We start from the raw sequence: 26,487 nt of genomic DNA, 5'->3' as shown, positions 1-26,487 counted from the left end.
GAGTGATCGTTGGGAAGTTATTTTCCTTTCTATTTTCAGTTTTCTCACCTATGAAATTGGATATCAAAACCTGTATTCTTAGGTTGTTATAAGAAGTAAGTGAGATTATGTTTTAAAACTTTTTGAAAGTTACAGAAGTATCCAGTAAGTGAAAGTACTGTTATTATGGGGCTTTCTTCTTTATCAATGGATTCTTTTAAAACTCTTAAAAATGTGTTACATGTGAAATTAACATTTTTTTTTGGAAAAGCAGTCTAATTCTGTGGTTCTCAACTGAAGGTGACTTTGCATTCCAGAGTATATTTGGCACTGTCTGACAGCATTGCAGTTGTCACAGCTGGATGGTGCTAGAAGCATCTGGTGGGGAGAACTAAGGATTATTGCTAAATCTAATAGAAGGCATAGGACAGTTCCCTATAACAAAGCATTAACTGATCAAAAATGTTGATCGTGTGGAGTTTGAGAAATATTGGTCTGATTAAAAAAATTTTTTAGTTGTATATGACATTACTTTCAATGATTTTAATAAAAACTAGAGTAATTCTCTTTTTAGAATTTAGGATGAGACAGATTTGTGTTGAACCTAGGTAGGTCTGAGATTTAGGTCTTAGAGTTTTATCTAGGACATCTTCATGCTCCTTAAAAATGCTATCCCCGATAGATGTACTTAGGTGATATGTTTAGATTAATGTTCTCACCATGCACTATAAATAATACTAATCTTAAATACTAGACAACTACCTAAAGAGGAGTTTTAAGTAAAAAAGTTGTAGTTGGTTGTAGCACATACAAATGAATATTTTCTTTGCTTAAAAATTTTCTATTCCTCTTTTGGGCATTGAGGGGAATCTAGCATTCTTGAGAGCTAGACCAAAGGCTATCAGCAGTGTATATAAACAATACAGTCTTTTCAACACATGGTTAATTTTCATGGTCAGACTTTCTCCAGTTCTTATCCAAATCTTTTCCACATCCCTTCTGGAGGAAAAGATCTTAATTTTCTGTGTCTAAAATCTGCTTGTATTCAAGACAGTCACTCATATCAGAATAATAAAATTCAAACTACTTGACATATAAATGTTTTTCATTTGTAGATAGAGGCCATTGTCAAAGTAGAATGGAGGGAGCTTGGCAACCCATCTGATGATTATTTAATACTTAAGGGATTAGGCTACTTGACATACTTGGTACCTCCCTTCTAGACACTTACAGTCCAAGATTCTAAGGTAATGACATAGCAGTACACACTTTACTCCCCGCTCTTTCTTTATGTTTCACTTGGACCAAATCATGCTGCTCCTGTGCCAGAAAATAGGAGGAACCTTATACCAACCTTCCTAATTACTACTGACATCAAGAGTATGCAAGCTTTCATTAAAGCTTTAAAAGATGGTTCAATAGATGTGAAAGTACAATTTTCTAGGCAGAAGAAAAATTAAAATTCTAGAAGCTGGGAGTGTGAAAAGATCAATACGCTGATTAATAGTGAAGGGATTAAAGAGTAGTAGGCAGTATTAAGGAGGTATGAGGAGTTTCCAGCTGTAGGCAGGTCACAGATTCCAGTTCTCCCCTTGAGTCCTACGCAAAAAGTAAGACCAACAAAAATAAATTCCAGCTTCCTATTGTTAAATGAAATATGTAGCTTAAAATACAAAGTGATCATTGTAAATCATAAATTAGTTATTTTGAATAATTCAGGTACAGAGAACAATTAATGGTGTGCAGGTACATGTTTAAAAACTAGTTCTCAAAACAAAAATAAAACAAAACAAAAACGGGCCTGTGCTATAATACTCTCACCTGGCCAATTTCAACTACCAATGTGAAGTCACTTTCACACATTGAGAAGAGACGTACAATAGCAAAGTATCACGCCGTATTTTCACCATATCAGTACAATACGTGCAAATAACCCCAGGAGCATAAACAGTAGCAGAAGTACTAAATAATTAGGAAGTGATAAGTTTTGTGTGTTAATACCTTTGTTTTTAATGTACTTTTTTATTGTAATATTAAATATATGAATACTGAATAATAGCTGTGCTTACACCTGACTTACAAAGTTTCAAAAATTTAGCAATTAGTTCTCACAAGTCAGTATGAGCTGACCTCTGATGAGGATGGTTCTTTCAACTTTCCATATCACTTTGGTGTATGAAATTGGAATTTGAAATAAAACATGACGAGTACTCATTGAAGGTGTACTGAAGGTCAATACATTGGATAAAAACCAGGATTCTTGAAATTCTAACCATTAAGATTGTAACAGAGAAGAAACCTTGGTGCCTGGTGGCTCAGTCAGTTAAGTGTCTGACTTCGGCTCAAGTCATGATCTCATGGTTCCTGGGTTTGAGCCCCGCATCAGGCTCTGTGCTGACAGCTCAGAGCCTGGAGCCTGCTTTGGATTCTGTGTCTCCCTGTCTCTCTGCCCCTCCCCTACTCATGCTCTGTTGCTCTCAAAAATAAATATTAAAAAAATTAAGAGGAAAAAAAAGAGAAGAAACCTTGAGTGGAAGTTTTATTATAAAAGTGGAAGGAGGTAGAATAAAACATTGCAGTATTTGGACAGAATATAAATATTGTAAGAAAACATATAAAATGAGGAAAATTATTTTAGGTACTAAGAATCTTTTAGCCTATTCATATTTTTGTATTTAAAGGGGCTGTTGGATTATAAAATTCCATAATTCGTTCAAATATATATATATATGACCAGTGAATGATAACATGAAATCAGTGTGTGTGTCTGTGTTTAAATGTGATATCTACCAGACCAGATTTGAAGTACAGTTTTTATTCAGGATCCTTGAAATCTTTGGTAAAGACTGTTGTTATTAGAGCATGAAAACAGAGTAGACATTTTCTTTGGACTGACCAAAAATTTAAGGTACATTTTTGTCTTTATGCCAAGAGAATTGGGTATTTTAAGAGCTAAACCCTATATTGCTATGGCTTTTATCAAAAAGGTTCCATTTAATATATTGCTCTGAATTTTCCAGTTCCTTTCTTGTCTTCAGAAAACCACAATAAACTATTTTTTAGTTGATTAAAATAAAAGTAGAATGCTTCATTTTGTAGAGGAAAAGTACAGCTGAAGCTTGAGCTTAGCCAGAAAAAAATTACAAAAAGGTATGCGCCACAATGAAGCTTTGAAAATGAAGTCTTGAAATAATGAAATAATGACAATTTGTAAATCAGAAGTCCAGAAGTTCTGTTTCATGATTATGTTGCAGTTTAATTTCTTTATATCTCTCTGCCATTGTTAAGAAAAGCAGCCCAAACTTCAAAGGGACCTCGCATGTGTTCCAAATCAGGGCTTCAGAGCTGATGTCTGACAGCCCAGAAATTAAAACGAAATAAATGTGCTGTTTAAACTCCCATTTTTTCCCAGCAACAACAACAACAAAATCACTTTTTCTTTTTCTATATTAGGGTTTTTTTTCTTGTTAACTAAAATTCTGCTCCTTTGGATATTTCTTCATTTACCTGTGATAAGCCTGGACCTTTGGAGTACAGAATCCCCATGGACTTCAGAGGGAATGTCAGAAAACCAGAGGAGATGTCAGGACTGTGGGATCAGCCTTGTGACTTTTTCTATACATTAAAACAGATCCCCCCCTCAAAAAAAAAAAAAAAAAAAAAAAGACAAAGAGCCATAGTTGTTATGCCATGCCCAAACACCTGCATTTGGCTGTTCTTGCATTTTCTTGGGATGATGGAAACAGACATCTCTGAAGAACAAAGAAAGGCTTGGGATGGTTTGTGTTTGAAAGTGCACTAGCGTGGATATGAAGTGTCAGTCACTAGCCAGAAATTTGGCAGCCATTTCTGTGAGTGCCAAAGAGAGTAATTAGAGTTTGACCTGAAGAGCTCTGTTATTTGGGGAGGAAAGATTAGTCTTTCACTAAGGTAGAATTGTAGGTGCAAAGGAACTTCAAAATCATCTACAACAATTTCTTAGTTTTACAGATGAAGTAGTGAGTACAAAGCATCTCGGAGTGGCAACATGGTTTGCTCAAGATAGTAAAGTGGTGTAGGATTTTGCTGAATTCTATCATGTGGCTAATGAAGTGGATATAGAAGCTGTTGGACCTCAGAGAGAAACAAGCGCATAAACGCTCTGGGTTTAGGGATTGCTTTCTACCTACTTATTACAGCCATTACTCTCACACCTGCCCCTGTCTTTCTCTTTTAATCTATATGAATAAACATCCAGGAAGTGAGAACAAACAGCAGCCAAGAACAAAGGGCTCCCCATTCCATGTTTTTGCAAAGAAAAGTAAGCCATCCTGGGAGTATGCTAGATTTAACGGGTTTAGGTTCTTTTTCTCCTTTGCCATATGCCATCTTGTAGTCTGCACATCTGGCCTGCAGAGTATCCCAGAATGTTTATTTCCGGACCTTGAGAGGCTTTCCTGAGCATTGCTTGGGTAGAGTCCACACTTTGTTCATGTTGTTACGTTTGGAGAGTATATAGTGCCCAAATGAAGAAGATGATGCATTTCAGTTTTCACATTCCCTTAGAAGTTCTTTGAGTACAGGGGCCAGACAGAAAAGAGATAGTAAAGATGAGTAAATACTTAACAACTTTCACAAATATGTAATCTTACTATAGTCCTGAGGAAAGAGCAAAGAGAATGCCAAAGCACTGATCTCCCTGGCTCAAACATGACAATATTTGCAGTCAATAATGACTGAAACGTCAGATTCAAGCATAAATACTCCTCATTCTAAAGGCCGCTTGGACTTTGGTATGAAGAACAATGGCATTTTATTCATTTAGTAAATACTACTGTTTTGGCTTACTGGCTGATGTGCCAAAATTTGGGCTCTTTCAGAGTCTTACAATTAAGTGGAAAATAAAATAAGGCATACATACAAGAAAAGACAGTATCTGATTCAGTGTATTCTGCAGGCAAACTATGTAGTGCTCAGAGATATTTCTCTAAATATAGTGATAGGAGGCAGCAGAGCTGGCTCTTGAATAATGAGTTAGACATACATGAGAGGAGGAGAGAAAGCATATGGAAAGGACACAAGCAAATGTATCACATTTGTCCTTCACAATCATTTGTTGAGCTCTACTTTGTCCTCACATTGTGCTTAAGTAGATATGTGCATTCTTCCATGTATTTACCATAACTTCAAGTGTTATTATCCCCTGTTTACAGAAGAAGAAATGGAGACTCAGGGACATTAAAGAACATGTCTGAGATGACACTGGTGACAGAGAAAGAAATAGAATTCAAATTCCCAAATCTGTCCTGTTATCCAATGCACTGTCCAGAAGGAAAGCCTATACATATACAGGGACAGCAATTTGACAGAATGGCATATTGGGACCTGGATTACCAGCCAGGTAGTTTAAGCATTATCATTTGCAGATATTAAGAAGATTTTAGAAGGAAAAGTTCTAGAAGATGAATAATGAATAATATTTAGACCTGTTTAATTAGATTGGGATATACAAAGAAATGCCCTATTGGCAATTTTTTATTGGGAATTAGTAAGAGCAGTGGGAAAAGGAGAGCAGTGATGGAGATTTCAGTCTTTAACTTAATGATAATGGATATAACTGTGACAGTGAAAAGATTCACTGGTGGACAGTGTTTGCAGAGGGAGGGTTGAGTATGAAGGCAGAATGTTGGGAGAACCCATATTTCTCGGGTGAAGAAGGTACAGGAGCCGGAAGTAGATTCAGAGGAGGAGAGAACAGAGGAGAACCTGAGAGTGTAATGTCACAAGGCCAGATGAGAAGAGTTTCATAGAGCAGGAGAAAAAGAAAAGGTTAATGATACAGAAATTACCCTATCACTCAAGAGATATTCTAGAGGTTAATGCATTTAAATGAGATATTTAATTATAATTTTCTCCCATTTATTTATGCTAAGAATAGACATAGGAATTATATCCTTTTATCATATGATCATTAAAAATTGCCCCTAAATTAAGGCACTAAAATAACCATGTTCTTATTACTTTTTATTACTTATTATCCATCGCTCCCCCACTATAAAGTTAGTATATTCTTACAAAATGTCATACATAACCATTTGGACCACTTATCCCCACGGATGCTGCTATCTCAGTTTTTTTCAACCAGAAACAAAAACTTAAGTAAACCCACTTATTTGACTCAATCAATCAATTGAAATGAAGAAGTGTTCTAAGACCCTACTTTTCCTTACATGTTCAGTGATGATACCAGTTGGAATTCACCACGTTTCTCCTATTAATAAGCTTTGTTTTAACCCCAGGAGCTGAAAAGTTGTTTTCCACTGAGAATCATGGTCTCCTAAATCTAGTTCTCTGGGTGTGTGAACATAGCCCAAGTCTTTTTGTTTAATAATATTATATGTCTCAGATCTTCTATTCAAAGCAAGCCATGCACTTTGAAGTAGTAGGTAATAAAGAGGCAAGTACTATACAAAAAACTTTCCTCAATAAATACTTGACTTAATAATAATAAGTCATGATTAATTTAAAGGCCTAATTATAAAGAAAATTTAATGTGCTAGGGAAAATTTCATTGTCTTTAGAAACATAAGTCAAAACGGTACTTATGTGTCATTTTGCAAATTATTATTTCAAAAAAGCTGCCTATTATCACTATAACCTAAACTATTTATTTATTATTAGTAGAAAGTTTTCTTCATGTTGGCATTTTACTCTTTATAATTTATCAGAAGAGTAACCAAAATCATAGTTAACAAGGTTTGATCTTAAATATGAGTAAGACAAAAATAAAATATTAGTTACATATGAGTAAAAAAAATATTTCCTTTTAATACTATAGTTTGGGAGAGCCAGGACACAGTTTCAAGTGAAAAATCTTCCTAATAGAGGAAAAAGACTTTTATCATTCCAGAAGTAACAGTTATATAACTCATTGTAATGGGTATGGCACTTTTATATGGCCTTTACAAATATTAATATTGAAATGAGGCCCCCATGTCTAAAGCTTCCTGATAAAAAGAACCCACTGACATAAACTCTTTTGTGAAAGCCCCACTTTAAACTGTATTTCATGGCAACTGGTGAGAAAAGGAGGATAGCACTTAAAAAGGGAGGTTGGGGGACATCTAGGTGGCTCAGTTGGTTGAGCATCTGACTTGATTTTGGCTCAGGTCTTGATCCCAGATTCATGGGAATGAGCCCTGTGTTGGGCTCCTCACTGAGCTTGGAACCTGATTAAGATTCTTATTCTCTCCCTCTGCCCCTCTCCCCCAGTCATGCTCACTCTCTCTAAAATAAAATAAAATAAAATAAATAACTTAAAAAGGGGGATGGGGTAAAGTTAGGATACCTCCCAGAGCAGGGAAGAGCTGAAAACGTAGGTTGAAGTGCTACCTCCTATACTATTTCATGAAAGTCCAAACTTGGAGTAACAAAGCACTCCATTATTTTTATACCTATTTGTTTTATTGATAAACAAAATAAACTATTTTGCTTGTTTTTTTGTAGGCTTAAGTCATTGACTACTACAAAGTTATAAAAGATATCAAATGATCAACCCAAATGGCAGAGCTGGAAAGAACCTTAAAGATTTTGTAGTCAGACAGCAAGCACTCAGACTTCAGTTAAGGGACTTGTTTTAAATGCAGAGTGTGAGTCTCACCACAGGGATTTGGATTGCATCTTGGTTGAGAATGAGGCTCAGGAATCTGCATTTTAATAAGTACCCATATGATTATGTTTAGCCAGAAGTTAACCTCACTTTAAGAGATATGACTTAGTCCAACCCCTTTATTTGAAATAAAAACTGAGAGATGGGAATTGGCTTTACCAAGTAGGTCAGAGAACTTGAACTACAACTTACTTGATAATATCCATTGTAACTGTTGATTAAGTTTGTCCACATTCAAAATCAGTGGTGCCACGTTGGTTCTGTCACTGATGCTTCACAGGACTGACTAGGTAATCTTTTCTAGAAACTAACATTCTCCAGGCAATAAGAATCAACAAATGTCCTGGGAGGTTTTGAGCAGCTGGCAGAGAACATCTGGATATCTCTTCAGAAAAATAGTATCTCTTTAATGAATTTAAGGTTGAAAGTTAGTATGAGAGTTACACAACTCTTTTGAGACACAATGGTTATCATAAAAGCCATATTCCTTTAATAGTCACTTTAAATTTCTTTTGTCATCTATTATTAATTTGATAATTGGGGGAACCCAGTTGCTTTTTTTTCCTGAAGCTATAGTACTTATGACTAGAATAAGAAAAATGCCAATGATTACATTGTAATAAAATTCCCACATTTTTTAGCTCTAGGCTTGGCTGTTAACATCTAGATCCTGAAATTTTAATTATTTTTGGTAAATTTGAACTGAACGTTAAGGGAGGGGCAATAGACTCAACAGCTGCATATCCCAAGTGTATTCCAGTTTAACTCCCAGCCTGGTGCATCTGTGATTATCTTTAGTCTGAAAATCAGTTGCCTAATCTCATTACAGACTCTTGTTGAAAGACAGCCATGACCTCTCAGTTCTAATAATTCTAGAATTACCAGCAGATTATGCTCCTTCATTTATTCTTATACATACCCAGCTAATCCCAAAAGTCCTGGCAACTCCTCTTATCTTTGATCTGCCCATACTGAATCTAGCCTCCGCTTACTTCACTCTCTCAATATTCCAGTCTTTTCATCTTTCAGATCCCTTAAGTGCCTTGAAGTGTTTGACCTAAAATGCCACCACCCTCCCTGAAATACTTTGTCTTTGCAATGCTGAAATTTTTATAGTATTTTATATAAGTTGAATAGTGTGGTCCTCATTAACAAAGAAACTACCTTAAGATTCAAGACCTCTAGCATGATCAAAGGAAGGCTCTTTTTTCATTTCCCATAACTCCAACTTCGAAAAGCAGGGGGGAAATGCAAGATAAAAGCCATGATGTGACGTGCTCTGGAATATTTAATTTTTTTCTCCAAAGGATGATAGTTACATTCAAGTGTCTGATGGATATATGAGGTACTTCCTATTTTCATCTCCCTTTAGTTCATCCAGTGATTTTTTTAATGTCAGGTGAGACCTGTAGCCTATAGAACAAAACCACTTTGATAATAGATATTTAAAATCCTTTTTTTTACCAAATATTGGCAAATTTAATCATGGCATTTGTAAAGATTGTATAGGATGCTGGCCATGTTTACACTGCAGACATTCTGCCACACTGTTGGAGAAGGGGCACTTTGTTAAGAGCTACTCTGTGGGAATTAGATTCTTATGGATTTTGCTAAATGCTATGCTTTCCTTTGTAAATATTCTTTAAGTATTTCAATTAAATGGTGATTTCTTTTAAAAATCAGCAATAACAAATGTGTAACAGAAGCCAAGTATTACAGAATTCGTAATCTTTAACAAATACTTTCAAAGCCTTTTCATATTTATTTAACATATAATTGCTATTTAATTTAATCTAGATTAAATGGTTGCTTGAAACCTATAATTTAGTAGGTTCTTGAATCTCTTTTTACAGTAGGAAAAATGAGAAAGCCTCAGTTTTGCCCAGAGGGTAGATCCTTATCTTTTAAAATCAGGTATTTTTGTCTTGAAATTAAAAACCTAGGTCATTTGGGAAATGGAATTCCAAGGATTGTTTTTAGCAATGAATCACATGTCCTCGTATTCCTTAGAGAATTATTGATTTCCTACCATTTAACAAACCTTTAAAATTTAGCTGAAACTTATGATGAATTATCATCTGTCTTGTTTACAGGCATCTGTTTGTAAAAATATGTACAGTGAGACTCAGTAGTGGGGGTTTTGTTGTTGTTTGTTTTTGAAGAAAAGACCAGGTTACTTTTGGTACTACGTGTTCGGTACTGTGCTGGTTGAAAACATCAATATAAAAAAATTAGGCATGAAATAACTGCAAGGACAAGTAGGACAAACTACTGGATCAACTTTTTGGCAATAGTCCGTCGCTCTAAGTGTTGCCATGTCTGTCATCTGAGCAGAATTTCGGGGATGCTGCCATGAATTAAGGCTACACTAAAGTCGAATGGAAAGCTTAGTTCCACAGGTTGGTTTGAAAGACAGTTATGTGTTTTTTGGCGGGGACGGCAGGGGACAAGTTAGTGGTGGTAAAATATTTCTTTTTAAATTGACGATATCAGAAAATCAAATGGACTTTTTTCCTGAAAATTAGCCTTTATGAATATACGTAAAAGCTTGAGTAAGAAGAAGGGGTTATTAAAATTTGATGATTGATAGACACAATTGGTGCTATGACTATAGCACTATCACATTGAACTAGCACTTCAGTATTATTTGGATTTCAACACAAGCAAGTGGTATGAAGGATAAGTCCCAGATTCACCAAACCAGTTTCTTATTACAGCTTTGCCATTGATTGTGTTGCTTGGGCAAATTAATTTCTTTATAACTTATTCTCCCTTTGGGGCAGTTGTGTGATGAACAAATGATATAATACTGCATTTGAAATATATAACATGGTGCCTCATGATGTTAGCTGTCACTAACATTAGTTTATAAGTGATCTAAGGGTAAGGACTGTGTTTTTTGTGCTCAAAACTATATCCTCATTTGCATGGTTCCTGTAACATAGCAGCTTCTCAACAAATATTTCTGAAATGAATTTATCAGCTCCAGTTATTTTATTGAATCTTCTTGAAGGCATACATTCTAGTTTCACTTTGTATAAAAGTAAATTAATGAAAATCCTTATAAATATTTTACTGTATAAAAAGCAGTCTATGACAGGAAGGACTTTACTTTTCTCTTTGTTCTCTTGTATTTGTTTGAACCTGATCTTCTTCCACAGACTCCTCCTCACCAGTCTTTGAAAATGACTTTCTATTTATACTGGTCATACTATTTTTAAAAAAACATTCTTAGAGAAAGGAAAATAGATAATCTATAGTACATATATCTTAAGAGCATAACATTTTTCAATCCCTTGCTTTTCTTTACTTTTCTACAAAAAAAAAAAAAAATGCCCTCCAATACAAGCATGCCTCATTTAGTTGTGCTTCTCTTTATTGTACTTAGCAGATAATGTGAAATTTCAGATTGAGGATTTGTGACAACCAGTGGCAAGTCTATTGACATTATTTTTTCAACAGTGTTTGTTTCATGTCTCTGTGTCACATTTAAGTAATTTTTGTAGTATTTCAAGCTTTTCATTATTATTATATTATGTATTTCCATGGTAAGAGGTCTTTGAGGTTACTGTTGTAATTGTTGTGGGGTACCATGAGCTGAGCCTATATAAAATGGTGGCTAACTTAATCAGTAAATGTGGAGTGTGCTCTAGCCACGGCCATTACCCCATCTTTCTCCATCTCCTCAAATCTCCCTTTTCTTTGAAATACAAAAACTATTGAAATTAGACCAATTAATAACACTACAATGGCCTCTGAGTTTTCAAGTGAAAGGAAGTTACCCATCTTTCACTTTAAATAAAAAACTAGATATGATTAAGCATAACGAGGAAGGCATGTTGAAAGCCAAGATACATCAAAAGTTAGGCTCTTGCACCAAACTGTTGTCCAAGTTGTGAATGCAGAGGACGAGTTCTTGAAGGAAATTAAAACTGNATTCCTTTCCATGGATGAGCAAAGAAAGTTGTTTCTTGAGAAGGAATTGACTCCTGGGGAGGATGCTGTGAAGATCATTGAAATGACAACAAAGGATTTAGACTATTGCATAAACGTAATTGGTAAAATAGCAGCAGAGTTTGAGAGGCTTGACTCCAGTTATGAAAGAACCCGGTTCTTTAGGTAACATGCTATCAGATACCACATGCTACAGAGAAATCCATTTAGAAAAGTAAAAGTCCACTGATGGGGCAAATTTTATGGTTGTCTAAAACCTTTGGCAGCCACCACCCCAGTCAGTCTGCAGCCATCAGTGTCCAGGCAGGACTCTCCACCAGCAAAAAAGGAATGCCTTGCTGAAAGCCCAGATGGTCATTAATTTTTTTTTGGTGATGAAATATTTTTAATTAGGGTATGTACATTGTCTTTTATACATAATACTATTGCACACTTAATTAACTAGTTGTAACGTAAACACCACTTTTATATGTTCTGGTAAACCAAGAAATTCTATTTGACTAGTTTCATTGAGATATTCACTGTATTGTAGTGTTCTGGAACCAAACCCACAATATCTCTGAGGTATGCCTGTTTCATTGTGAGCTCTGAATCCACAACATTGGGTATTATGTTCTAAGAGCAGGGATTTCAGAGTCAGAGGATTCAAATTTAACTCTGCTGTTCTACCTTGGACAGTGTACCTGATCTCTCTGTTTTCTCATCTACAGTGACACTAATGGTAATAACTTATTTGTGTGTGTGTATGTTTGGTTTGTCGGGGGTGGGGGGCCTATGGTAGGGGTTGAACATTAATTAAGTTTTAAAGTGTTGGGATGCCTGGATGACTCAGTCAGTTAAGTGACTAACTTTGGCCCATGTTACAATTTCACAGCTCATGAGTTTGAGCCCCACATGGGGCTCTGTGCTGACAGCTCAGAGCCTGGAGCCTGCTTCAGATTCTGTATCTCCCTCTGTCTCTGACCCTCCCCTGCTCACGCTGTCTCTCTCTCAGAAATAAATAAAAACATTAAAAAAAATTTAAAGTGTTTAGCACAGAGGCTGTACTGCCGTAAGTTTTATGTAAATTAGCTATTATCACACATTCAGCCAATGTGCTTTATGTCTCTCTACTATTTATGTATCAGTTATTTAATTAACCTAATGACAATGCCCAACACTCTACCGCACAGTGGTTATAGCAACCCACGGTCCCTGTTTGTACCCTGGTACGGTGAACTCACAAATTAAGGAGTATATAGAAAGAAAGAAATATGAGAAGGCACATAGGAATAATTCTTCATTGCACAGTGGTTTTAGGATGTTGCTTATGTTGTATTTAAAGGATGAGTAGGAACTGACTTAATAAGGACAGCATATTTCATCAGCAGAAGGTCATATTTGTGGGCACTGTTTGATTCATCAAACTGTGTAGATAGTAATCTCTAAGTCAAGGGAAGACTAAATATGGGTGAGTGGCAGAAGTTGGAACTGGAGAAATCATGTCTTGAAGGCTTTGAATTTAATCCTGAAAGGTGTAAAAAGTCAATGACAGGTGGTTAGGTGGCTGGTGTTTTGAGCTCACTGCTGTATGTGAGTGAGCCTACAGTTTTCTGCTGGCATGCTTGCTTATTTCTATGCTCAGAGTCTTCTCCCAACTTGTACACTCTTTCAGCCATATAAGACCTCCCAGAGTTCCTTGAATATAAGATATTAATTAGAAAAGCCTTGCAATGTCCAACCAGATATGGCCAATGATCACGTCTCTTTAACAGAGCCCTTGATTCTATAGAAGAGTTTACAATTCTACAAATCTCCCTGCTTGAGTAAGTTATGTCAGTTACATAAACTCAGGCTTATCCAGGAGTGCGACTTCCTGTCTTTTAAACAGAGTGACCTACAGATTTGGGCTTTGGTTCAGGGTAATAGGACAACCAGCAGCATTGACTTTATTTGAAGTCAAAACTGAAAATTTCTCACAGCCTTATTGTTTCTCAATAACCCACCTTCCCCAGATACAGTGAACAGTTTGCTCAGGCATTGCCAAGGTACTTTTTTTATACCTCAGTGTAGTGGCACATGGTACTTAATGGAAAAAATGAGTGGGAAATAGTGATGACAGTTGAAAACTTTGAGTGCATGGTAACATCCATTGGTTCCTTAATCTTCTAAGTGAAAAGTAAACATTTTTTTAGTTGTTTGGGTTTTTTTTCCACTTATTTTAAATAGGCAGTGATATCAGTGGATAAGGCTTCAGACTCTAAAGCCTGAATTGAGTCCTAACATTACTATATTGTAGTTGTGTGGCCTTGGGAAAGTTATTCAACTTCTCTTTGTTTGCTCCTCTATAGAAAGGTTGATATTCTCTGTAGCTACCTAATGAGGTTGGTATGAAGATTGAATGAAATATGTCTACAAAGTCCAAGGACCTGGCATAGAATAAATGTTTTAGAATTTCTAATTGTTGTAATTTCCCTATAGTTTCATCTCTCCTTATACTCTCAATTTACCTCATAAATTAGAATTACATTAGTTTTTCTTAGACCTGCAGTATATTCAGGGATATGTGAAAACTTAGTAGCTTAAAACACCATCTATTTATTGTCTCATGGTTCTGTAGGTCACAAGTCTGGGGAGACTCAGTTGAGTCCTCTGCTTCAGCTCTCACAAAACTGATATATTAGCCAAGCTGACTCCTTATTCTGAAAGTTCTAAGGAACAATCCTCTTCTGAGTTCATTCAGGTTGCTGGCTGAAATTCAGTCCCATACAGTTATAGGACTGAGGTTCTCATTTCCTTTCTGGCTACAAGTTACCAACATTCCTTCTTACATGACCCCAGCCATTTTCAATCTATTAATGGTACATCAAGTCCTTCTTATGCTTCACATATCTCCAGGGTCCTCTTATGGGACCAGCTGAAGAAAACTATTTGCTTTTAAAGGGTTCATATGATTAGGTTATATACATCCACCCTCTTTCTGTTCAACACTGTCCCAAATTTCCCTTTTGGTCTGTTTATTCAAATTAAAAATTCTTTTTGCCATACTACAGGAGTACATAATATGCATAGGTTCTACCCACGCTTAAGGAGAAGGGAATTATACAAGGGCAAGACTTATTAGAGTCATTGAGGATCATTCTGAGTATTCTGACTACCTTACTAATTTAAATACAATCAAGTAAACTTGAATATGTTCATTCAAACTTCACTCATTGTATCAATAAACACTTACTGAACACCTACCATGTACCAAGATGTATGTTATATTTGAAAGTATTAATCAATTCTTGGCAATTTACTATTTCAAAATAGATTTTTTAAAAAGCAGGATTATCTGAAAATATTGGTTCCTGTTCACCAAACTTACTTTTCTACTCTCCATTTTGCTTTCTGAAACTACAGTGTGTATGATCCTGTGTCAACATAATTGGGTATTCTAGAACTAGGTTTACTAATTGAATACGTAAATGAAAAGAATGATACCGTCTATAATATATTGCCTATTTATCTAATAGACCTTTTAAATCATTAAGAGGGCTGATGACCTGAGGGGAGGAAGACATAGTTACTGATACTGCCTGTGTGTCAAGTACTGGATAAATGCATTTTACAGACATTATTTTACAGAAACTAACCAATGTTACTACTCCTGTGCCAGAAATGGGAAGCTGAAGCAAAGATATACAAATGTCTAAGACTTTAAATGTTTGAGTATGTCCTCTATTATCCTGAGTTTCCTCTAAGCAGATGTGTATCTTCCATCTATTACACTTTATAAAAAATGTGTTTATTTTACAGCAATCCTCTTTCTCGATAATAAATTTTATTTATCTGTGTAAGTGTCCCTTATATTCTAGTTCCTTGGAGGCAGGAACTATGTCTTACTCATCTCTTTCCCTAGCTATTATTAAAGTATGTGCTCAGTAAATACTGGTTGAATATGAGTAGTGCAAACTACTATAATGGGATCATCATTGCTTAGCATGAGTCTGTTCTGCTCTTACTCTGTCCCACTTAGCCAATTATGCATGAGCATCCATGAGAGAATAGATCCCATGTGTTTGATGCATTATTGAAAACAGAAGTAAAAACTAGTGATTGGCAAATCAAATTGCACTTGGGACTTGGCAAAAAAAAATGTTGAGGGGTAGAAAGGAATGGTCTTATAATGTCTAAAAGCATTTTCTAGGACTTTTTTTTTCCTCGCTCGTTTTATATTTGTGTATGTTAAGGGAAATTTAATTCACATGTTTCTGGTTTGTTTACACTTAACACACCAAATCAATGATTTGTAAAAGCAATTTGGTGTCTAGGAACTCTTTCTAAAGTTCCTTTTGAACTGGAAATCATGTCTGAAAAAATATGAGCAGTATTAATATCTCTTTAGTTGGCTGGATGGTAAGAAATGCACTCACTGAGAGCTTTGGGTTCTCACCCCAACTATATTGTTAACTGTTTGCCTTTATAATTCACCTTCTTGGATACTAGTTCCCTCATCCTTAAAATGAAAAGATTGGAATATATAATCTTAAAATTCACTTCTAGATCTAAAATACCTTAAATAAATCTTTTATTAAAATATACAGGGGCGCCTGGGTGGCTCAGTCGGTTAAGCGTCCGACTTCGCTCAGGTCATGATCTCAGGGTTCGTGGGTTTGAGACCCGCGTCGGGCTCTGTGCTGACAGCCAGCTCAGAGCCTGGAGCCTGCTTCGGATTCTGTGTCTCCCTCTCTCTCTGACCCTCCCCTGTTCACGCTGTCTCTCTCTCTCTCTCTCAGAAATAAATAAAACATTAAAAAAATTTTTTAAAAATTACATTAAAACTGCTATATGCCAGGCTCTGTTGATATACCATGCTTTTTTTTTTGAGGTTCCTTTTTATGATTTAGATATTCATTTCAAATATGTAAGGCAGAATACTTAATCCTTAGTTATATTTACAAGTGAAAAAACTCAGAATCACATATCTATTTGAAGTATCAGATTTACATATAAAACTGTGGAACATATTAGGAATTTAGTAAATAATTGTTGATTTGTAAGTGGATCATAGAGAGATGGATGGATGGATAGATGGATACAAGGGAGGGAGGGAGGGAGGAGAGAGGGAGGGAGGAAAGGGAGGAAGGAAGGAGGGAGGGAGGGAGAGAAGGAGGGAAGGAAGGAGGGAGGGAAGGAGGGAGGGAAGGAGGGAGGGAAGGAAGGAGGGAAGGAAGGAGGGAAGGAGGGAAGGATAGTCAAAATACCAGTCATCTTTCTTGCAATCTTACTCTCAGGAATTCTTCAGGGTAAATATAAATTTAATTTTTCAGGAATAATGGCACCGAATTCTGTTGTCTAAGACTTTAAGATACAAACCAACTATTCATTTGTTTCCAAAAGAGGCCGAGAATGTAAGTTCACCTCCTGGAGCATCACTGAAGGGAACACTAAAGAGATTTTTACTATAGTTGAAAGTACCTTCTTTAAAACATATGCAGTATTTATAGGGCTGTTTAGAATAAGCCAACTGAAAGATTTAATGATAATAATCTCCATATTCCTTCTAAAATTGATTTCCGGTTTCAGTGAACTTGGAAAGAGGCCTAGGACATCAAATAAATAAAGATGCTAATATGAAATGAATCTTCAGAATATGTTCATAAATTTACATTTTAAGCATGACCAAAATATATATATATTTGCCCATTATTAAGGTGATACTTCAATGAAAAATTTTCATTTGCATGAAATAAACCTTTTTGGCTGCAGATGAAAGGATTTTATGGTAGCGACAATGGTTTTGTGAGTTAAATGATCCCAACATCATCAGGAACGAATCACAAGTGCCTACCATATGAATTACAGCACCATGAGTCTTAAAAAGGTATTTCTGTGGAAAGCATTCTTCCCATCTGTAACAATCAGATTCTGCTTTGAAGTTCTGCTAGAGAGTCTTACAATACATGAGACAGCCACATGCTACCCAAACTTCTCTCTCAACTTGAGTTTGACTGCATTTTCCCAAGGAACAACATGGCAACTTAATGATGAAGGGGTTTAGAGAGAAAAATGGCTACAGCTTTTGTAATTATACTTCACTGTATGTGCATTCTCCAGTGATCCTTTCTGAATACAACTATAGAAATTTTTCCAGTGGATGCGCAAAATTAAATTTCACATTAAAATGAGACAAAAATGTGTATTCTTTGATCTCTCCTATATTGAATCTACAGTGAAGTCTTCACAAATATTTCTGGCCCAAATGAAACCAACCTGTTAAAAATGAGTAAATTACTATTGAGACTTTTTAACTATATCAGAAGAGTTACAAAAATGATATAAATCAATAACATATTCGGTGTCAGTATTCAGACAGTGTCACACTGCTGATTTTCACTCCACCACCTCTCCTGAATGGGTTTGGGAATGAGGATTGCCTCTGTCATCCTGTTTTCTTTTCTTGTCTTTTCTTGTCTTGTCTTGTCTTTTCTTTTCATTTACTTTGTTTTTCTTTTCTTTTACTTTATTTTTCTTTTCTTTTGTTTTTGCTTGAAGCTTTCTTCAACAGACAGAAAGTAATAGTGAAGAAACACTTGTAATGAAAGAAAGACTGACATAAGCAAAGTCAAGAGATTAATGTGAGTGGAAGTAAAATAACTTGTTTAATTGCTTTGTGTCTATTTCTGTATTAACCAAATTAATCATGACCCAGGTACCTTCGCTGGCAGTTGGTTGCTGATTCTTAAATCTATAATCTATTACAGGATGGCCAAATAGCAATAGTAACTAAATTGTAGGTTAGAGAGAAGTCCCTCTTCAATGTACAATAGAATTTTCTCAGTCCTAGCTTGCCTAAAGAATTCTAATTCAACCATTTTTGTAATTTCATAATAGGAACAGGATACCTGGGAATGTCTCTCATTTCCCTGGGCTTCTATAATAATGTTTCAGTTATCCACAATAGGCATTGCTGAATATACCTAGGTTCTAAAAGAATGAAGTTTTTAGAGTTTGGGAATGTTGTTCCCATTTTGCCTTTAGATATTTTACTACTTACGTTCTATCTCATCTCTGATAAAAAAGAAAACTTAGCAATAAAAAAAAAAAAAACAGGCCTCTTTCCATCATAAAAAAATACATTATAACACTAGCGTCAAATAAGTGCTAATATGTGGTGGTCATTTTAACCACACAAGAGGATACTATTTGCAAAAAACTGAAAACCTAGTAACAACTTAAATATCTAAAAACAGAATTGGTTGGTATAGTAATACATTTAAAATAACATTGTAGAGGACTGCAGAAATGTTTCTCACTATTGATATTTGTAAAGGTAAGTTAAAAAATTATAACATGATCCTGTTTTTTTGTAAAATACACAAAACAACATACCTGAGATAAATTGGTATCTTTGATAGAACTATGGATTTATTATTATATAAATTATAGTTATTTTACTACTGTTAATTTTAATTTTTATTAAATACTAGACAATACATTTGTATAATATATAACTACACATATCTTTATTATACATTATACAATTTATTTTATTTACTCTATTCATTATTTTCTATTATTTTCTGAATTTTCTACAATGAATATGTGTTTGCTTTTCAAAACGGGTTTTTTTAATGAAAATTAAAATAAAACTAGTTAGTGTTGTTTCCTTTCACAGCCACTATTCTCTGGTAACTATTCGGGGAACATCAGAGCAAGTGTTAGAGACCTACCATTTAGAAGGATGAAATCCCTTTTTGTCCTGTGACTTGGTTATTAAGTACCTATCTAAAGTTTAATTGTTGAACCTTATTTGAGCAACTTTTCATTGCAAACAACTTTTCTGAACTAGGAAAACTACTGACACAGTACGATTTTGACCATAAGTAACACCCCATAGAATATCAAGAAATCAAGTAGAAACTGATCATTTGAACCACTAACATATTTACAGCTTGCTTAATAATTCTTTTCAAAAGCAAAAATTAAATTTGCTTCTACTAAATCAATAGAACTAAACAGAAGGTTTCTAACTGAAAATGCCCTTCCAGTTCTCTTGCTCAGTGGTGTCTCAGTCTTGGTAGTCACAACACAGTCAGCTGTGTTTGGTCAGGAAAAGAAATGACAAGTTACAATGTAGCTTCCTTCTCATGCTTGTAATTTAATGCTGATTCAGTTAAATTAATTTGATACTCTTTAAAATAACCAGGCTGCACACAGGATTCTTTAGTGTAGTAGTAGTGGCAGCAGGAGTATATTAGTGTTAGTATCTTATTAATGCCTCATTCTGGAATTTCTTCTCAAAAGAGTTTAAGGTGCCAAATTTCACTTTGAAAAAAAAGTATTTCTTAGAGAATTCCATCCTAGTCAATGCAATAAAGTAGTAGGGAGGACTGCCAAGTCTGATTTTCAGGGAATATATACCAATTTCAGTGACTAACCTGAGCCTGCCCATCTTGCTAGCCACAGGTNTGCAAAAAAAAAAAAAAAAAAAATCCAGAAGCTAAAGACATATATGGACCCTAAGAATTCACTTCCATCACCATATCTGGTGATTGCTTGAGCCCAAGATGCACCATGTTATAGAGATGTGTTTTTCCACTTGATCACTTTTTTCCCACAAGGCCTCACACTCAGGACATTCTAACCACCTTGAAAAAAATTTGTGGGCTATGGTTTCTGCTATAATTTTTCAACTACTCAGGCTAAGTTTGTTGTAACAAGCAGGATGAGCTTTTGTGCCTTTTGTGAAGATATGAGTGAAAACTATTAAATGCAGCTTGCAATTATGCCTATTAAAAATGTTAAACACAATACACACACACACACACGTGCGCGCACGCACATGTGTGCCACTGAAACTTTCATCTCACTTGTCCTAAAAAATAACACCTTGACATTAACAGCCATCCTTGGTTTCTTAAACACCTCATATATATGTACAGCAGTAATGGACACAGTAGAACTCAGGCTAACAAAGCTAAACAGTTCTACTTAATTCTTTACTTTGATTGAAAGAGAGGCCACAGGCCTTGTAGAAATTCATTTCTTTATTTATCTTGAATATTTTGTGCATGCTTAACTCAAAAGTTCAGCTGCTTCAATATGTGGTTCAAAATCACATGGGTAACATGTGAATGGAAATAAAGCCTGTAGGTAAAAGAAAAAGGAATTTGGATAGAGATCAAAGATTAGCTTCATTCCATTCTTTCCTTCCACTTTTTACTATCCCATCTAAAGTTGGTATTTTATGGGACTTTTTTTTTTTATTTCCAGGAGAAAAAGTGAACTTAAATCAGATTTGAGATTTTCTCTCCTTCTCTCTCTTTTTTCCAAATCCATGTGATTTTATCTGCTCAGTAATGGCTTTAGATAATTCTCAATTGTTAGGAACCTTTAGTATGAAAGATAGGGCATACTGGCTTGATTTACTATTATGTGTTTTTATGCTCTCACGATAGCCCTAGGTTAGGTTATAGGAAAAGCTGTTCTGAATACTTAACAATATCATTAGCAGAAATATTTGCCTATTTGCCTGTNGAGTCTCTCATGGTTTGCCTCTCCCCCTTTCCCCCACTCTTTCCCCCCTTCCCCTCCCCCAGAGGGAAGCCCAGTTGTAGCAAATATACCACACTACTATTGCAAGATGTTAGTAATAGAGGAAATGATAGCAAGGAGGTAGGTTGGTATAGGTGAACACTCTGTACTTTCTGCTCAACTTTTCTTTAAACCCAAACTGCTTTAAAAAAATAAAGTCTGTTAATTATTTAAAATATAATTGATTTAAAACTAAAATTTTAGGGACGCTTGGGTGGTTCAGTCGATTGAACATTCGACTTCAGCTCAGGTCATGATCTCACAGTTCGTGGGTTCGAGCCCCACATTGGGCTCTGTGCTGACAGCTTACTCAGAGCCTGGAGCCTGCTCCAGATTCTTTGTCTCCTTCTCTCTCTGCCCCTCCCCTATTTGTATTCTCTCTGTCTGTAAAAAATAAACAAAAACAAAAAAAATTTTTAAACTAAAATTTTATTCCTTACAAGTCCTTAAAGCAAATTTTAAAGATGAAATGCCATATTGAACATATGGTTTTATTTCTTTTCACTTATCTTATTTTTTTTTTGCAATTGTCCTTGAAATTGGACAGGTTGGATACAATGTTACATTTTTTTAATGTTGAATGAGAGACAGATTTGACATTATGAGAGTCTACACATCCCAAAACACTTCATGAAAATATCAAAACTACTTTTTAAAATTATGAATGATTTCCAAAAAGATGAAGGAAGGTGAGCAAATCCTGTAGCTATTGGCTATCCCAAATTCTCCAGCTGGATAGAGTTTGAACATTAATTGACTACTACATACTGGAAAAGGGAGTCAAAGTCTTGGGCCCATGAAGGGAGAGGTTTTTATTGGAAAGGTATCATAAAAGAAGGCATGAGAAAGGGCAAACTCTAAGAAAAAGGGTAAATAGAAGAGGAAATTCTGATGAATAAAACTGTAAGTCTATCTTAGTTAGGACTATAATGGAGGAAGTTTCAAAAGAAATAAAGAGGGGTAAAAAAACTAATATTTTTCCATGAGAACTTGCAATCACGTTTTGGGGTCCACATCTACAATAGCTATGCATTAAAAACAGAAGCCCTGCAATCTAAGAATTTAAAACTGATCCTAGCAGGTAGTACCCCAGCCATCCAGTAGAAGCAAAATCACACTCAACCCAGGTTTCAAAAATAAATATCAAATTCAATTCAGGCTTCAAAAACTTCCCACATAGGAAGTTCCAATGTATATGGATTAAAAAAAAATACTCAAAAAACAGAAGAGAAAGAGAATTAAGATATCATGAAGATGAATCAGCAGAAACAATAAGTAGTAAGACTAGGCCTTAAAGACTTTGAATAACACATGCAGAATATATAATAATGATAATAATAATGGGTAAAGTAATAGAAGGAAGAAATGAGCAAAGAGTAGGAAACTATAAAAATAACTAAGAGGTTATGAAATCTAACCAAATAGAACATCTGAAATTGAACAGCAAAATCACTGAAATGAAAATACCAATATAAATGTTAAACAGGATTAGACACCTCTGAAGAAAGAAAGGCTATAAGGTATATCTAAAATTAAAATACATATAATGCAGGACAGAAAGAGATATAAAATATATGAAAGAAACCTTATGAGACATTGAGGATATAATGACAGTGATCACATATATCTAATTTAATTCCAAAATAGGGATAATAAATAAACAACATTTTTTAAATAAATTTGAACACTTAAAGAAAACTTTTTAGAAAAATAACTTATGAAGACATAGAAAGCATGAGTAGCCCTATAATCAGTAAAGAAGTTTCTTCAGTAGTTAAAAATCTTCCTCAAAGAAAACACAAAACTCAAATGGTTCTACAGAAGATTTCTACCCAACTTATTAGAATGAGATCATGGACAAGGGGGGTCCCAACCACATCAAAATTCATCATGGTCAATACAGGAATGGAAAATTGCATATTAACCCCATTCATGAACATAGGTGAGAAAATCTTAAACAAATCATTAGCAAAACAAGTCCAGCTATGTACAAAAAAGATAATTACATCATAACCAAGTTTATTTTGCTTTATAAATTTAGTGATGGCTTAATATTAATAGTATTAATGTTATAACACTACAAAATCATAGGAGAAAAAACATCTCATTATGGTGTAAATAATTACACTTAACATCTATTTATAATAAAAACTTAAATTCAAAGTAGAAATAGAAACGTCCTTGCTAAAACTGAATGAAACCACAATAAGATATGATGATTCATTCACTTACTTGGCAAATTATACCAAATGTTGGCAAAGATGTGACTGAACTGGAATTCTTAAATACACTGGTTCTCAGAGTGGGGGTTGAGTATATAATTTTACAAATAATCTGGTTATTCTTTAGCAGATTTTAAGCCATAGAGATTTTACTCCACTCTTGTATACATGAACCACAAGAGTGATATAAGAACATTCATGGAGATATTGTTTGTAATAATAAATCACTGGGGTGCTGTAATAACAAAATTCAAATATCTGTCATCAGGAGATTGGGTAAATGAATTCTTATATACCCATAATATTACCTACTGGACAATAAAGAACTGTAGCTATATTTATCTACAGAGATGAGCTAACAGGATATTGTATGAAAAGACCAAGTTGTGAAAATAGAAAAACACTTTTATAAAGTAAAAAAAATCTTTTTTAAACATACACACAAAAAAAGCAAAGGAAATATCAACACAAATTCGTGGTTCTGATTTCCCAGAGGAGGAGGCATGTTAATAGAAGTACACAAGAAGCTTCAAAAGTATTACTAACATTATTTTCCGTAAACTGGAAAGTGAGTGAACAGATGTTTCACACATAATTATACTTTATAATATATAGAGATGTTATTTATTCTTTTACATTTATTAACTCTTTCATAATCAAAGGAATGTCTATAAAATTTAATGTGATAGTTAATTTGAAGTGATATGTAAGAAATTTCCTTTTATAATAAAGTAAAAGCAGATGATGGAACAATAAACAAAAGTCCAGAAAATAAGATTGTTGACCTTATTTACACTTGCCAAATGCTATTCAAGATTTTTATTCAGATACATATGGAATGTGTTGTGAAAGCAGTACTGTGCACTGGTGAGGAACCAGACTGATTGAGGTAAATTTTGGTTGTGGTACTTTCTAGCTGTGGGATCTTGGATTTTGATTCCCTCATATGTAAAATATAGATAATAATAACACCTAATTTATCAAATTATTATAAGTAGTAAATGAGTTAGCCCATGGAAAGTGCTGCGAAACGACATACACAGAATAAATGCTCAGTCAATATTAGATTCTAGTAATATTCTTTTTTGAGTTAATACTTTGAAATGTTTGTGTTATGGTAGGCTTTGGTCATTTGACGAAGCAATTGATGACGTTGGCTGATGGACATGTGGTGTTGGCTCTAGAAGGAGGACATGATCTCACAGCCATCTGCGATGCATCTGAAGCCTGTGTAAATGCTCTTCTAGGAAATGAGGTAAAAATAATTAAAAGTATCCTAGGGTAGGGGTAAAGGACTAGGAATGCATGCAGACATATTTTTAATTTTTTTAATCTCAGGTAATCAGAAAGTACAATGTTCCTCTTACAATTTTAAGAAGGTAAACTTTCAAAAGTTTACATGTACTCCTGTTATATGGTATAACTTCTGTCCAGTTAATTCACATGGCTCTTCCATCAATCAGATTCCATCAATCAGTTATTTGCAAGCTCAATAAATAAGTAAAAATAGGGGCACCTGGGTGGCTCAGTTGGCTGAGCGTCCAACTTTAGCTCAGGTCATGATCTCATGGTTTGTGGGTTTGAGCCTCACTTTGGGCTCTATGCTGACAGCTCAGAGCCTGGAGATGTTTTGGATTCTACATTTTTCTCTCTCTCTACCTCTTCCTCACTCATGCTCTGACTCTCTCTCTCTGTCTCTCTCTCTCTTTTTCTGTCTCAAAAACACTTAAACATTAAAAAAATTTAAAGTAAAAATAACCCTTGGGTAGGGAAATGCTTTGTATACTGACCCAGTTAATATTTACTGAAAAACAAATAACTCAAAGAAAATTTCTCTTGAAGTTTTCCATAGGATTATGTTAGTTCAAGTGAGAAAATAAAGCTTTTAAATTTTTTTCAGCTTTATTTAGCTGAAAATTGTCAAATAAAATTGTAATGCTTTTAAAGTATACAACGTGATGACTCGATATATGTATACGCTGTGAAGCGATTCCCTCCGTGAAATTAATTTAACGCATGCATTACCTCACATACTTACTTTTTGTTTTTGTTTTCTTGGTGAGAACACTGAAGTTCTACTTTCTTAGCAAATTTTAATTATATAATACATTACTATGAACTGTAATCATCATGTAATACAGTAGATCCTCAGTCCTTTCTCATCTCATAACTGAAAGTTTAAAACCTTTTACTAACCTCTTCCTGTTCTCTCCACCCCTCCAGCCCCTGGCAACCACTGTTCTACTCTGACCCTGTGGGCTCAACTACTTTTTTGGGCTGGGGGGAGATCTATGTAAGTGATACCATACAAGGTTTTTTTCTCCATCCAACTTATTTCACCTAGTGTAATGCCCTCCAGTTTTATCCATGTTGTAAAAAATGACAAAAAAATTGTCTTCTTTTTAAAAAATTAAATAATAATCTATTGTATATAGAACATACATAATAAATGCCACGTTTTCTTTTTCCACTAATCTGTTTATGGACATTAAGGTTGTTTTTATGCCTTGACTATTGTTAAATAATTCCACATTAAACATTGGAGTAGTGATTTTATTTCTTTTGGATATATACTCAGCAGTGAGTTTGCTGGATCATGTGGTAGTTTTAGTTTCTTGAAGAATCTCCTCCTACTGTTTCCCATAGTGGCTGTACATCTTACCTTCCCAACAACAGTGCACAGAGGTTCTCTGTTCTTTACATCCTCATCAGCATTAACTCTTTTCTTTTTGTTAATTCATGAGGTAATATCTCATTGTGGTTTTGATTTGCATTTTCCTGATGATTACTATTGAGCACCTCTTCATGTACATGTTGGCCATTTATTTATATGCCTTCTTTGGAAAAACCATCTACTAGGATCCTTTCCCCATTTTAGATGATTTATTTGGGGTTTTGACTTTGTTTTTGTTTTTTTTTTTGATATTGACTTGTATAAGTTCTTTGTTTATTTTAGATATTAACCTTTTATTGGGCACCATGGGCACATGGTGTGCAAATATTTTCTCGCATTCCATAGGTTACCTTTTCATTTTATTCACCCTTACTGAGCAGAAGCTTTTCAACTTTTACTTCCTTCTGTTGCCTTTACTTTTGATGTCAGATCCAAAAAAGCCATTACCA

General features: G+C 34.8%; 1 protein-coding gene across 1 annotated transcript in view; it reads left to right on the top strand.

The window, feature by feature from the left end:
* The window catches only part of HDAC9 (histone deacetylase 9), a 908,040-nt gene that overhangs the window by 819,968 nt on the left and 61,585 nt on the right, over positions 1-26,487 (top strand). The window contains exon 25 of the mRNA XM_077757662.1: positions 24,486-24,619. Coding sequence (XP_077613788.1) covers positions 24,486-24,619 — 134 coding nt within the window. The remainder of the gene's footprint in view (positions 1-24,485; positions 24,620-26,487) is intronic.

Source organism: Crocuta crocuta, unplaced genomic scaffold, assembly GCF_008692635.1.
Source record: "Crocuta crocuta isolate KB4526 unplaced genomic scaffold, BGI_CrCroc_1.0 scaffold62, whole genome shotgun sequence".
Lineage (NCBI taxonomy): Eukaryota > Metazoa > Chordata > Mammalia > Carnivora > Hyaenidae > Crocuta > Crocuta crocuta.
This window is presented reverse-complemented; position numbering and strand designations above follow the sequence as displayed.